Below are 15,758 nucleotides of genomic sequence, written 5' to 3'. Positions count from 1 at the left end.
GAATTATCTTGAGAGAGTGGAGAGCTGGTGCAATCAGGACAGGAGTCCACATCCTTCCTCCTGAAACTGGGGGTCGACACACGGCAAACACACAACAAAATCAATAAAGGGGTCAGATTTGACTGTTTTTGTGTGAGACAGTGTAGAGACTGAGCCGCACTAAATCAGCTTGACCCCACTTGACTGCCAGAGATCAGGCTAACATTTCAATTAGATCCAGCAGAGGAGGCTTCGCTCTCTGATGCTCTATCAATGGAGTGCATCTGTTAAAAGATCTCGTGTGGCTGGCATGACTTTCACGGACAAAATCACATCTAAATTGCAGAATGTACTCAGTGTAATCAAGTTTGTCATTTCTACTAGTTTGCATGCTTCTTCCTATTTATAATGTTTGTATTCACAGAAATGGATGATGAACTGAATTGAAAGTGTTTGTTTACATCCAGCAATAATGTGTGGGAGCTCATGCTGATGACAGGCCCTAGAAATAAGCTTAACATAGGGTCTGTTTGCACTCTAAGTACACCAGTGTACATGAGGGTGAATGTTTTAAACAAACATTGTAATATATAGACTGTAGTCTATGGAAAATGTACCTAGGAACAACCTGCTTAGCATACCCCTTGTTACCTACACAGTAAGCACAAAACACCCACAGCCCACGAATGCATCCATGCACATGCTGAGAAAAATTGTTCACCCGTGCTGTTTAGATAAAGTCTCATCTGAACATCCCTCCTGTGAAAGGTTGCCTCCATCACTTTCTGCACATCCGTCTATCGCTCACCCAAGTGGAAAAAGAGCAAAAGAGTGTGAAAGACCTCTGTGTGTGTGTGTGTTGCTACTCGTCTGCTTCTCCGACTCCCTCCGTTTTCCTTGTCTTATTTCCAAATACAAGCTAGAAGTCAGCTCTCAGTGTTTTCTGCCCTTTGTGTCTCTCAAGTGTGTTCTGACCTTGTGCACTGAGAGCAGCAGGGCTCCAGACAGTCAGGTGAGGCTGCTGCGTCCGCACTGCTCTGGTTAATCTGCCCCACATATAGTCAGACAGTTACCTGTGTCCCCTGTACAGATGGAACGCTTATGTGTCTGCGTGGCTTCAGCAGACAATGGGATTGTCCCCAGATGCCCCAGAAACTGCAAGATAATAAAGGTTTTTGTGTGTGTATGTTCCAGACAGTCACAGTAAAGGAGTGTCCTGGTACGGCTCTATTGTGCCCAGACTGACAGGCAGCAGGATTACTGCTGAAGTAGTTACCACAGATTTATCTGCCAAATGCACGTACACGTGCACACACATGCACGTGGAGCACGCTTGCAAACACACAAACACATGTTTTTGTGGAACGGACTAATAATGTCCACAGTTTTTACACATACTGTATATTGTTCAGTTTTCAACACAACCATGATCAGGCAGAACTGGCATTCAGGGTTGGACGTTTCTTTCTGATGTGAAACCAGAGCTTGTAGTCCAGTCAGAGCCGAGCTGGATACGGTGTTTTGTTGAATGGATCTTTCACATGTGGATTATTATGCAATGATGTTATACTTTAACTTTTAAAAGTCTTTTTTTTTTCAGAAAAGGAGAAATACTTTGTTTACTGAACATTTTGAAACATGCATATCAAAAAAATGATGAAATTATGATAAGATCAGTTTAAAATCAGCAATCAGAAAAGTAAAGAGCCCCCATCTGGCACACCAAGACACGGTTATTGTGCACACAATATATTATCTCACGTGCAGAAGATAATAACTTGTGATCAAAAACTCATGAATACAACAGGGCTTCTAACTAAGTATTATTTTAATTATAGATTAATCTGCTGATTATTTTCTCAATTGATTGATTAAACATTTGTTTTGTTCGACCAAAGACTAAGAAAACCAGCAAATATTCACATTTATGAAGCTGGAATCAGTGGATTTTTTGGCGTTTTTGCTTAAAAATGAATTAAACAATGAATTAATGTTCTGTTGATTGATCAACTGACTAATTGCTTAACCTGTAAACTAAAATTAAGAATAAGCTGTGAAAGAAAGAATAAAGTAAAGGAAGAATACACCACAGGTTATCACCTGAAATGTTCATTATCATCATGTTTAAACTCCATTGTGAATACAAACGCAAATAAAAAAAAACCTCCATAGTGATTCTGCATGTGAGCTGCTGTTTCTTTACAAACAGCAACATGATTTTCCCCTTAAGTCTGTGTCATCCTTAGCTCACTAATTCGGAAAAAAAGATGTTTGTGGTCTAGCCATTAGAGAATTGGATTCTCATCTGAGTTAACTTTTAACACACAGTCTAATGAGTGGTGCTGTTGGGCTTCCACTACTGAAAAAATTAGTTTTGACCATATATCAGCTTTTCCGATGATACTATTTTACTGCAACTTTCCAGAGCAACTTCAAGAACAAGTCAGTGTGTGAAGTTCACATGTGAGCAAAAGGATCAGAGCTTCCTGCAAGCCTCGTGCAGAAACTATATTTTCCCTGTTGTCTCTCACAGCTTCTGCCACCTTCTGAGTTTTGCCCTCCTCAACTATCATTCCTTTAAGTGTTCACACTGTCAGCATCGAGCTGTCTGTAGAAAATGCAGGTTTCCAAAACTACATCCTGCACTCTGAAATGAAATGAAATGGATACATGGAACAACATTGTCCTTAATGTCCTTACTTCATATTCACAGTCTTCATTCATGTCTGCAATCATTCTCGCCTCAAGTGTTTGCATCTCAGGATTTTGAAGCATCGAGGGTCTTGACAGTGATTGGCTGAAAGTTCCTCATAATTTCTCCCAGGATTCTTGTAACATCTGCAGCTCTGCAGGGAGCAACTATAAAAAAAATGGAACATTAAATGTTCAACAAATGTCATATAAAAATAAATATGCACACTTTATACAATTCATTTCAAAATTATTTAGAACACTTCCAGTCTGAACCTGTGTATGCATGTTTATTCTTAGGTATATATCTACGGTATAGAGGTAAAATCTATGCACTTTAGACTACTTATTAATCCACTTCACTGTACTTTTATTGATCATTACAAATCATTACCATCACTACAAATTTCACTACATTTTTTTGTACTTTTGTACTTCATCTCTGCATATTCTCATGAGGAAAATACTTTGTTTAGAGCTTCAATTTTCAGCCCTCAAGTGTAATTTCACTAACTTTGTCTTGTCGTGTCTCTCTGTAAGGAAGTTAGCCTTATTAAAGCCGGATGATCCTAAAGCGAAGGCGCCTCTCTCCTGCCTCACTCTTGTGTGAGAGAGGCAGGATGCAGGATACTCCTGGGCCTGATCCCAAGTCCCCGGCTTTGATGCTGCGGACTTTGAAGCAGAGTGTCAGGCATCAAAGAAACTGGGACTGGGCTGCACCCCAACACCAGGTTCCTCAGGGGAGAATGGTTGAAGAGCAAGGTGCGACTCTGGTGACACTCGCTTTCCTCAAGAGGACTTAGGTGTTCAAAAGATAAAGACGCTGATACAAGAGTATGAAGAAAAGTCCAATTTCTGCAGCCATGCATCTCAGGACCCCCGGGGTGGTGTGATGAGTCACTTTCTGGCTTCCAGTCCCCCCCACCTCACAAACACACACTTACACACACACACACAGACCTAGACAGATTTAGGTCCACACAGATGTACCCACACCGCGCTTCAGAGTAAAGTAAAGCTTTTCCTAAAATCTGATTGGATGTAGTCACAATGGGGGTTGACGCTCAAAACTTTTGAGCACTGTTTCCATGGCAATAGGTTCTGACATCTCCTGTCGTGACGAGATGGGTTTTTTTTTTTTTTTTTTTTTTTTTTTTTTAGGTTGCAAGAACCAGGGGGGAGTCGCACAGCAAGATTTTAACACTGACAGTCAAAGAAAGCTGTCAGCAGCACACCATATTTCGAGTAGAGCGGTACAGCACTCCGACTGCAGGCAAAAACAATGAACCCGAGTGACCTCATCTCAGAGCTGAGAGAGAGAGAGATACACAGAGTCTTTTAACCACCCACAAAAACCACTGACGTATTTTCAGTGACGCATCAGGCCCAGAGCAATATTTTTTCTTAGATAATTGGGGTACAATGTGTTGATAATGAGGCAAATGGGGTTTTTTGGAGGGAGACAATTTGCATCCTCATTAGGGCAGTAATTAAATTTAGAGACAAAGGCTATTATGCTACATTATTTTTGCTCGTTTACAGTAAATACAGAAATATATGTTTGACCCTGAAAATAGGTTCTGCGGAATGCGATGAGGGTTCATACATGAGATTAAAAACACAGTAATGAAACATTAATGAGATCAAAGAACCACGTACAGATCACTGATTGATGCAACGCCTCTTACAGCGTGTCATCATCACTGTCACAGCCGACCAACGGTTGCGGTTTACAGATGAAAAATGCGCAAGTCTGTTTGTTTTCTAAACCTAAATCCCTGTAAGTTCATTTGGGTTCAAGCACAGATCCCAGCAGGGGTGCTAGACACAAGAGGGTGGGCGGGTGCCAAAGCTCACTGTTGTCTTCAAATGAATGGGGGAACTTAAGTGACCTCAGACAAGCCAATTTAAATTGCCGTACAACAGCCCATATCTACACCCTCAGCACCCTAATTGACAACCAAATAAACAAAAACAGAAGCAAATTATTCTCCTGGTTTGGCAATGTAAACGTCTGTTTCCCATGCCAATAAAAAGCCCCTTTGATTTGAAGTGTGTTAGTGCAACTGTGAGTGGCTGATGGCAGCACCTAGCAACCTCTCCTGCAGAGAAGCAAGCGATGTCCTTCACATCATGCTGTATGAAAGACAACTTTTGACTGCGATGATTTAAAGCAGAATATCAATGCCAGTTCAGTCAGTAATGGATTAATTAATTGTTAATGTGTCTTGATTTAGTGTTGCAATATGATAAAATTATCTTTTTCATAATAATGGTGTTACATGGTCAGAAAATACTGATTAGACCTCTAATGTGTTTGTGAAATTAAAAAAAGCTATTTAAAAAAACAAAAAAAAAACAGGATTGCAGTCCAACTCAACACCGCAGTGATCATATATATGTATGATTAGAGTACGAGAAGCCTCTGGAGATGAATCATGTGGCTTTCAAGTTTCAAATGTTAAATGTTTACCGGTTTTGTCCAGCAGGTGGCAGCAAAGGATTTTCATTTCAGTTTGTGTCTGAGAATCTACTTTTTGGATTAGAATATTTGGTTCCTTTCATAAGGTTTTTAAGTTGTTTTATTACTAGTTGGTAATAAGTTACAACTGTCACTTTAAAATATATAATGAAATGTAATAAAACTCAATTGAATGCTTGCGCCAGAATTTTAAAAGACTAAAAAGTGAAGGAAGAAGCTGTCCAAATTTATACTAATGCAACCATGTTGCCTGTTGACAAATGTCAGAATTTTAAGTGTCGATAACTTGTGAATGTTTCCAACCTATTGATATAAAATTATGTCTAAAAGTGTGAGATATTTTGTTTTATATAAGGTGATAAATTGAAGCTGACTGGTTTGTTCTGAGTTGTACGTTTTCTTTAGGGATGATATCAGTGACGTGGACTTGACTTTGTATTCTTCGTTCATTCTTCTTGACACTTGTAACTTCAGACTAATAATTTTTCTACAGACAGTACAGACAATGGCGGCTTGCTAACACCATCAGTAGCTTTACAGGTGGAGGTAAAGTGAAGAAGAAATGAGACATGTCAATACAGTAACCTGGAGAACAGCTGCAGTGTCTTTTTTTAGTTGAGGGTAAGTGAGAATTTCTCCTTTTCTTTTCTTTTTTTTTAATTTAAAAAAAGAAATCTGTGGCATTTTTGCCTTTATTGGACAGTGAGCAGCAAAGTGGCAGAGAGGAAACAAGAGGATAGAGAGAAAGGGGTATGACATGCAACAAGAGTTCCTGCCCAGAATCAAACCAGGGACATTGCAGTTATGCAATGTGCAGTAACCATTCAGCTGCCGGCTATGACCTTTCTACATCGCCACCCCTCCTATGCTGTATGGAAACTGATGTTATGCTAACCTGACAAAGAAGACAAAAAAAGCTGCGACATGTCAGCTCTCCACAGAGAAACGTACAGGTTTTTTTGATTAAAAAGCCTCCAACAGGCCTTCTGGACCAAAGGTAGGCTGGTGTCCATCAAACAGAGCTGCAAGGCAAAAAAAAAAAAAAAAAAAAAAAAAAAAAAAAAGACAAGACAACTTTAAAAAGACCAATGACAACTTGCAAAGTTTTTTTTTTTTAGGATGAAAATATAAAACTCACATGTTCTCTTTATTTGCTGTATATAGATAGATGTACACCACTGGAGATTTGGATAAAAGCACACACAAAAAGCTCATGTATGTAGGATCTCAACACATGTCTGGAGATGGAAACGAAAAACGGAAAAGATGTCGGATTACAAATAGATTTAAAAAAAAAAAAAAAAAACTATCCAAATTCTATACGGTTTCTAAATGCAAATAGTCACATGTGTTAAAGTCTGTGCCACATACCAACTGTCTGCAGTTGCTAATAACCTCTGTATTCTGTACACGGGGGTATTTTGTACAAAATATGAAATCTACCATTTAATAATAATAGTTATAACATAAAATAAAAGTACATTATATGTACAATATTAGATGAAGCCATTTAGTATGAGACATATACTAAAGGACACTTGCAATAATCATCCTTTTCAAAGAAAAAGAAAACAAAGCTTATGTGAAATGAAGAAAGCTCCAAAGAAGCCAATATTAAAGCCATTTCAAGAAGAAGAACAGTCACCAATGGGACACTTGCACTGTGCTCCTGCAGCAACCAACAATCAGAGGATGCAGTCGTTTTTTCCTTTCATCAAATCCACTGCAAAAGTCTTGGTGAATGTTGTTCTTCAAGATAAACATGGAGAAAACAGAACAACGTGACTGCAGTATTATTTACAATTTGCACATTCAGTTGAAACACTGACAAGAGGTTCTGCAGGCAAAAGGAAGGATAAAACCACAACAGAAAAATAATTTGCAAGCATCCAGAAGCAGATCAGACAGATCTCCAAAATAACAAGCCCTGCAGAGTAGTAGGCTTTTAGCTAGAAGGGGGGTGGGTGGGGGAGAGAAGGGAGGGGCAGAGGGAGTCAAACAATGGTACAAATCATAAGTGGAATGGGACAGTGGGGCCACAGAGTGGGAAGTTACAATGGGAGGTGATTTCCTCTCCTGTGGAGGCTAGTTCTTATCAACAGGCACCCAGGCGAGGTGACCCCACACACCAAGACAGACAGCATCACGGATTTCAATTCTTTACTAGTTTGGTTTTTTTCAGTTGTGTTTCTGTTTTCTTTCAAGTTTTATCAGGAAGTGCTTCGTCGCTGAAGTGGCCGGGGGGGGGGCGGCGACCACTCTGCTTTCTCCTCTAGAGCTTTTCACTACAAACTGACTTTGTAGCTTCAACAAGGCATGTGCTGGAGTCTTGGACGCGTCTTGTTTTTTATTTTTATTTTTTTTGGAAACGGATGTTACGATTTTTTTTTTTAAATGGTCTGGTGTTTTAAGTCAATGCTACTACTCGATTCTCAGTGGAGCAAATATCCCCTTAGACTATAAAAGGCACTGTGAAAAGAAAGGCTCATGTTTGACCTCTTCTAACCAAACACACACCTCCTCTACGAAGCAGTCGCATCTCTAACAAGTGTTTTATAAACAAAAGGGTCTTGCTTGAGAAGAGTAGAAAAAGCGATCGCCATCAGCACAGTTCTCGTAGAATCTGCCTCGGTTTGACTTCTCTCTAAGTCACGTTGTGTAAATCCCAGACGAGCGACTAGATCTCTCTGAGCTCTCCTGAGCCTCACATGAATGACAGTGACTTGTACTGAATGCTAAAGACCATGTTTAACACACTCCTATGATGACAGGATGTACACGGGCAACCAAAAATAAATCCCTCAATCCCATTTCACGTCATGTGCGGCAAACCGGGCTTAACCTGTACTTAACCAAACAACCCACCACTGTTTGAGCCACTGACACACACCGCAACCTGTGTTAACTTATTGCCAAAAAACAATTAAAAAGATCGTTTTTAAGAAAGGAACTAAATTAACGAGAGAAGTTGGCACCGAACTAGGCTTCTACAAAGGATCTGCTTGATAAAAAAAAAACCTGGACCTCTGTCAGGCCAGCACTTCGATGAACACAACTGTGCTGTAACGCTTTTAACCCGGACACACGCTACTGGCGAGTCCCAGATGACACTGTCCTGATTAACAGAATGATCAATGAATCTTCACAGCGAATGGAAAATGAACAGCAAGCTCCAAACAGAACAGTTATACTGATAGGAAGTGTGTTTCACTCTGAGAGGAGCTTCTAATATACTATGTAGGAAAGAATATAAACAGCTGTCTAGTTTGAATGTTATGAGAAAAATAGCCAATATTAAATATATAGAAACAACTGACATTTTCTCATCGACGGATGTTTTTTTTTTTGTTTTTTTTTAAATTAAGCCTTTTTAAAGTCCTCTTTAGAGGTGACAGCTGGGGGGCTCATATTGTTTGTACAAGCACCTGACATCTATAAAGAAGAGGCAAGAAGAGAAGACAGCTCACACACACAGAAAAGAACACCTGAGAGAAATGACCAGAAGGGGGCAGCACAGCACCCCGAAAAAACACAAACGAGTTGAGAGGACAGGACAGAGTAAAAAGAAAGAGGGAGGAGGAGAAGAGAAAAACAACACTACAGTATCTCAGGTGAAGTTCGGGGCACGGTGCATGTCGTGGTCATGCAGGACCGTCCAGCACCACAGACATCTTTGCTGGACAACAGCCAGGTGGGGGGGAAAGGAGAGTGTGTGTGTTTGGGGGGGGGGGGGGGGGGGGGGGGGGGGGGCGGCGCGGGGGCAGGAGGGGGTCAGGGCAAGGACAGAGCACCGCTTGTCCGGACAGGCTTAGATGTGCGGCTTTAGACATTTTCTGTGTCAGGTGGAGCTGGGACTATTCAGTTCTGTGTTGTGCTGGACTGCACTGAGATACCAAGAGTTCGGTTGTGCTGGCCTCTGCGGGCCTGTGTGGTTCCTTTGTGGATGCTGCTGCTGCTGCTGGTTTACGGTGGATCTGGGGTGGTCTCTTAGTGGCCGTCGTGCGTTGTCAACATTTCCTCGGCTCTCCGGTGCAACTCCAAGGCTGTGACAGTGGAGATGTCCTTGGGGAGCTCCGATTTCCTCCGCATCAATGGGCGCTCTCTACGCTGGTTTCTCTCGATCTGAACACATGGAAGAAAGCGGGACGGACGGGGGATCAATAACATATAGTCCATGCAACTTCTGTACAGTAGCTTGTCTGCAGGATGAACAGAAATGTGTGACATGTATTTGTGTTATTTTTCTGCGCCTCACACACCTGCCTTCTGAAGCACCCTCCTCTTAAATATTAAACAGCTGTCTTTTCAGTACGATATTCAAATACCTCACTATGGCTGCACACCAAATGCCGAATTTCTTATGATAAGGAAATAATTGCATGGCAATGACAGAATAAATACCAACGTGAGCAAATGTCATTATGCAAAGGAGCACAATTACATGCAATGGTGAGCAAATATTTTTGAGGCAATAAGATCTTCTAGTTCTTAAATTCTTTCGGTTTGTCCCTTGTTCCTTGTTGGAGGTTGGAAGACAGCTTGGTTGGTACTTTGTGAATCGCAGGACCCATGTGTGTTGGCTTTGAGTAAGCAGCTTGACAGAATAAATTATTTATGGGGCAGAGTGAAGGAGACTGCTTTTCATCCAAATGTGTAACATGACCTGAAATATCCTAAAATGTTTCAGCTGCAAAAGATATTTAGCTTGGTGAACACTTTCAAGCTTTATGGATTATATTTAAACATGGTGCAATTACAAAAAATATATATACATTAAAATAAAAATGTACATCACAGATATAAAATTGGCCTACAATAATTTGATATAATTAAAAATATATAAGTGATATTTAAACTAAGAACACCGTAAAACATCTGTAAAATTGAAAATGCGTGGTGACTGTTTTTGTACACGCTACATGGACTTATTATAGTTATAATGCAGCTTCCAATAGTCATTAAGGACAAATATTCACTGCGTTTGAAAGACAATCATCTGGTGTGTTTGCTGAAGCAAGAATATATTAAGATAAAGTAAGGATGTCTTTTTCCAGACTAACAAAAGACAATAGTGAGCATGATAAAGCGTGATACAGAATAACCCTGTCAAACATGTTATTAAATCATCAGTCTAGTGTCTTTATACATAGCCCTCACAACACCTACCTCATACAAACATACATATTTACTGCTACAAGACACATATTCTCCGCTCCTTACCTGTGTGGCCTCCTCCTCAACTGTTTTCTTTAGCAAGTTGACATCTTCTAGCAATGGCCCGTCTGTTTCCATGTCCATCGGACTGCCTGAGCCTATCGAGTCGACATACACCAGGAACTGTACGGGGAGAAGAGGAGAGGAGGAAAGGTTATAAAGCACCAAATCGTTGATGGAACTTTTCTGGTATGTACAGAATTAAAGGACTGTTTTGCAGATTTTCAATCTTATCTCTAGCAATCTAGGAATTAGGGATATAGTGTGAAAAACGCCTGCAGTTGTTGCCCATGTTCTCTGTGTCTCTGGGTCACAGATTTGTTGTTCTTCCAACACCAGCGTCGTCATTTGACGTGTACAGTGACGTAGTTGGGGGCAAGGAAGAATTACAGGCTATTTCATCTTGGCTTGCTCTAGATGCTGCTCAAAAACAAAAGTTCCTTGTTCTCCGTGTGTTTTGGCTGACTCAGATATTCAGCTCTATTTATTCGAGCCAGAGTGGATTTGGTGGTTGGGTGTCAGAAGCTCACGCGCAGTGCATCCTGGTACATGTAGGCACTGCCAGCATGGCTCTGGGAGCAGGAAAACTCAGCTTTCTCAGTCAATATAGCACGCACTGATTAATTTCTTGCTTCAATTCAAACAACATTTACCATCAACACTGATTGGACATCCACATGAAACATGGACAAATTTCCCTTTAAGCATCAACCAGTGAGAATTGTTTGGTTAAAAACTCTTTGCTCACCTGTGGGTTTGACTTTGCTAGATTCTCAATCTTTACCCACGCCTCTTCTCTCTCTTTCCATTTGGCTTTCTCTCTGAGACACAAAACAAAACAGGAAAATCATTAGAGGCTACTTCAAAAGGAAACATTTACTCAAAGATACACTGACGTCATGGATCTGTTAAAAAGAAAGCAGGAGTTCGTGGTTCAGTTTACTTTGCTGGTATACTCATTTTCTTTTATTCTTTTAGTATGTTTTAGTCATTTTTTCCATCTCTAGGTATGATGCTTCTAACAGTGTAAGACTGAGATTAAGTCCAACAATAATACCAAGAGAGACATAGCTGTACTGGAAACAAGACATGATATCTCATTGTCTATGCACGGACAGCTGGCAAGAAATAAGAGCTATGCAACAAACAACAAAATGGGTCCCAGAATGCAAATGAATAAAGGCGTCTGTTCCATTTATTTTTTGTTTTTTAAGCTCTAATAATAAACCAGTCAATAATGTATTTCATGTCACAAAATGACAAAAAAAAGCAGATTCTAAACATATGCAAACATATCAGTAAACAACAACAGCAGCAGCAGCAGCAGATTCATGTCTTACTTGCTTTTCTCTGCCCTGAACTGTTGGGTGCAGTCATCAAACAGCTTCTGGTTCATCTCCATGAAGAGCTTCAGAGCATTGTAAATCAACCCATGGATCGTCCTGGAAACACACAAAGATTATCACGGGTCACTTGATTTATGCACTTGGTAACAGAGAAACAGTTGCAAGCCAGTGTTATCGACTCACTTGTTCCAGTGGGTCTTGGAGTTGCGGTAGAGGGCTGGGAACATGATGGGCAAGATCTTAGCAGCGTTGTCACTGATCAGGCTCATGATGTACTCATTGTTCCAGTAGTAGAGAGCTCGCTCTGCCACCTGACATCATAATACATTAGAACAAGGTTACATATGTGCAAAGAAAGCTTTTGATGGAAAAAAAGAAGAAATACCCAGATACAAAGATAACCATTGCACATGTGTACAAAATGTGTAATGTAATCAATGTCGGACCTGAAAGTGTGGGCTGGACACACATTTGGCCAGCTGTCTGAAGAGGGGCTCCATAACTTTGACGAACTCTGAAGGCTCAATGACGTCCAGGATCTCCTCCAGTTCATTGAGGAACATCACCTCTTTTGGACTGTGGGTCTTTGGCCAATACTTTAACAAAGCCATCACCGTCTGCACACACAGGACAACACAAGAATTTAAGAAGAATGTCTGGACAGCTGATTTGTCCAACTGTTGATTACAGAAGTTAGCATTTTTTTAAAAAAGTTTAGCTATTTGCTGCACTGCAATCATAAGCAAATCTTTCTTTTAATCACCTCTTATTCTTTGATTATATAATTCAGTTACATTTCCTTTGGTCTTTATCAAGATGTGAAGAAAATACCATGCAGACAATCCTAAAGAAATAATAAAAGAACGCTTAAAGGATGATTCCACCTGCGTTCCTTTTTCGGGTTTTTCAAATGGAAATGCCCACTCAGCAGTGATTTAAATACATATGGTGCACTAATGTGAAGCTACAGAATGATATAAAAACCTCAAAAACTAATGTACCCGCCCTTTAACACATTTCTGGTGGTCAGCCAAATATAGTGCACATGAGCAGCTGAAAAGTCACAGTACAACTCAGCATACTAATGAAATATCAAAGAGTAGACTTTGGCAGGGGAATCCTTGGGTTCATACAGACGTTAACTTATCTTGAGCAGACAGGATATTGAGGGATAATTTAATCAACTATATTAATGACATAACAACATTAATAAATCAAATCTTACCGGTTCTGTGAGGGTGCTATCCTTCTCTAAGAACTGTACCACACAGTAGGCCAGCTGAGGGAGAAAGACAACATAATGTAACCACTTCTAACACAACTGCAGCATTACAATGTCTTATCTTGTTTATCGCGGAGCAAAGCATAACACAATATTTAAGACTGTCAAATGGTTACCTGTGGGTGATAAACACTAAGAGATTTGACTTTGTGTAAAGGCAGCAGGACTTTCAGCAGGAATATCTTGTGCTCTTCTTTCAATGGTAATGCAAATCCATTGATTATACTGTAAGGAGAAAGGAGGCCATTAGGGAAATCAGTGCTAGGATTGTACCTCGGAGCTCGACTCCTATTGACTCTGGATACACCAGAAAGATAATTTTTCCAATTTAATCATTCTGAAACATACACAGCAAAATATTTTACGGGTTCACCTCTCAAAAAGATCTTACCTGCCTAATATTTCCAGTAATTCTGCTATTCCATTATGATGTTCAGTCTCATAAATGAACCTGAAAAACAGCAACAGCAGAAACACGGTGATACATCATAGCGGTACATTTAACAAAATACCATCCATCAGTCACAAACACGCTCATACACATGATTTAACAACGTACTTACCTATAAAATATGTTGTTAATCTGTTTCCTAATGTACGCTCGCAGGCCCAGGAACTTGCCGTATATGCGATGCAGAGTAGTCTTTAAAAAATCTCTTTCCCTTGGGTCTTCACTGTCAAACAGTTCTAAGAGCTGTGCATAAAAAAAAGGTTATTGAGACATTGGGAGGTGAATTCAACTGAGCACCAAATAGAAAGATCTATGAGAGAGAGAGAAAAATGCCTTCTTAATTTCTTAACATTATATATCATAACATTTATCATTATATTCTTACCTGCATTACAAACTTCTGGTCAATATACTTTTTGGCTATGTTTGGTTGAAAGTCAGGTGACTCTAAGAACCGTAGGAAGAATTCATAGACGAGCTGTGAAAGAAAAGCAGAGGTTTAAAAAACTCAAGAGTAATAGCTGAATGGATTTATAATAATCAGCTTATAGATAATAAGCGATCTTTTTTCAAGGTGTGTGAGTGTATGTGTGTGTGTGTTGTGTACCTGTAGATGTGGCCATGCAGCCTCTAGCGTGGGCTCATCTTCCTCTGGGTCAAACTCGGCACCTGTGGGGTTGGATGATGGCGGCAACGCCCTAAACATATTCACAGCAAACTGGAGACAAGACAGAGAAAGGCAGATCAATCCACTGATGATTCAGAGATTCTCAGTTAAGACTAGGGATTCATGATACCGTGCTTCAAATACAGACACAGATATAAAGAAAGATTCAATATATACAACAGAAAATCTTTAATCTGGTAAGAAGCGGCTAAATGTGCCTGAAGAAGGCAGAAAAATCAAGCAATCTGACTACATTTACTGTCTTAACATGCAGATTTCAGAGTTTCAGAGCTGATTAAAGCCAATGAAACAAATGAAGATCAATGAGACCAATAAAAAAACAATTAAACAATGTGAAATACAACAATGTTCCAGTTCGTTCTCACTCACTCACAGATGAATGACCTAGCATTAAACTAGAAACACCACCTGACAGTTGTACGCCTCCGTCAGCCAGTCAAGTTGCAGTTTACATCCATGTCTGTCCAGACTCATATACTGTAATATTTGTAGTGAAGACTTTGAAGGAATTTAATAAGACGCATCAAGTGTATTTTCCTTGTATGTGTTCACATGCTTGGCCGATAAAGCTGATTCTGATAGAACACGAAGTTGTAGTCATGACAGTAGACAACGCTTCAGATATGGATGTTGCTGCGAAGAAGCTACAAATTCTAAAACGTGGATGCTTCACACACATCTTCAACCCGGCAGAATCACCACAGTTTCAAGGTGGGAACCCAAGATTAATGTCACCAATTCAGTATCCAACCTAATGTGAAATATGGTCACAATCTCCCCTTCTGTTCCTGAGTTATGGTGATGAATAATGGACAGAAAAGTGTTTTTGCAGAACATTATGATGTCAGTGAAGTTGACCTTTGACCTTTTGGATATAAAATATCATCACTTCATCATTTTATCCTACTAGACATTTAGGTGAAACTGTCATAATTAGTTTATGAATTCTTGGGTTGTGGATAAAAACATGTTTTATCGGGTCACAGTGACCACCAAAATCTAATCAGTTCATCATCTTGATTCCAAGTGGACGTTTGTGCCAAATTTGAAGAAAGTCCCTCAAGGCGCTCCTGAGATATCGTGTTCACAAGAATGGGACAGGGGTACATACACATGAAGAAAACCCATCAACATCTCAAATCTAAAAAAACATCTCTAATCTCTCTCTCTGGTTATTGTTGCTCTCATCAGGTGACTGAGTATCCTGAGCATGTATTTTAGTAAACACACCTCTGTTAACCCACACTGTGCATCGACCTAGAAACACCTTTTCTATACTGCACTTAGTGTAGAGACAGTTGCTATTGCCAAACCCTCGTAAACATTAGCTCTGGCTGTAAAGTTTGTCTACTCCACCTGTCACTTTGACAACCAACGTTTGCTTTGAAAACACAAATGACTGAAATAATGAAGCTGGTGGAGAAGTTCTGAAATCCATCAGCTGCAGTATTTGACAAGCAAACAAAGTTGTTTGTCATCAATCACTTATCCCACAATATTACCTCTGATAATCAAAAGGCTGTGGGGCAATTAATGGCCAAAAAACCTCAATGCAATTCTGTTGAGGGACTCGGACTAAATTAAAATGGACTAAATTAGTGATGTTGTTTTCCTGCAGAACAACA

General features: G+C 40.0%; 1 protein-coding gene across 3 annotated transcripts in view; it reads right to left on the bottom strand.

The window, feature by feature from the left end:
• Positions 1-9,019: 9,019 nt before the first annotated feature.
• ppp2r5cb (protein phosphatase 2, regulatory subunit B', gamma b) overlaps positions 9,020-15,758 on the bottom strand; it is a 28,736-nt gene continuing 21,997 nt past the window's right edge. For all 3 annotated transcript variants that reach the window (XM_042390526.1, XM_042390525.1, XM_042390527.1), the window contains 12 exons: positions 14,053-14,163; positions 13,831-13,923; positions 13,558-13,688; positions 13,386-13,445; positions 13,111-13,219; positions 12,938-12,991; positions 12,159-12,329; positions 11,896-12,023; positions 11,707-11,808; positions 11,115-11,187; positions 10,373-10,489; positions 9,020-9,274 (listed from right to left, as the gene is read on the bottom strand). In XM_042390526.1, coding sequence (XP_042246460.1) covers positions 9,140-9,274; positions 10,373-10,489; positions 11,115-11,187; positions 11,707-11,808; positions 11,896-12,023; positions 12,159-12,329; positions 12,938-12,991; positions 13,111-13,219; positions 13,386-13,445; positions 13,558-13,688; positions 13,831-13,923; positions 14,053-14,163 — 1,284 coding nt within the window. In that variant the 3' untranslated portion in view covers positions 9,020-9,139. The remainder of the gene's footprint in view (positions 9,275-10,372; positions 10,490-11,114; positions 11,188-11,706; positions 11,809-11,895; positions 12,024-12,158; positions 12,330-12,937; positions 12,992-13,110; positions 13,220-13,385; positions 13,446-13,557; positions 13,689-13,830; positions 13,924-14,052; positions 14,164-15,758) is intronic.

This window comes from Thunnus maccoyii, chromosome 17 (assembly GCF_910596095.1).
Source record: "Thunnus maccoyii chromosome 17, fThuMac1.1, whole genome shotgun sequence".
NCBI classification, from domain to species: Eukaryota; Metazoa; Chordata; class Actinopteri; order Scombriformes; family Scombridae; genus Thunnus; species Thunnus maccoyii.
Note: the sequence above shows the minus strand (reverse complement) of the source record. Positions and strands in the feature narration are given on the sequence as shown.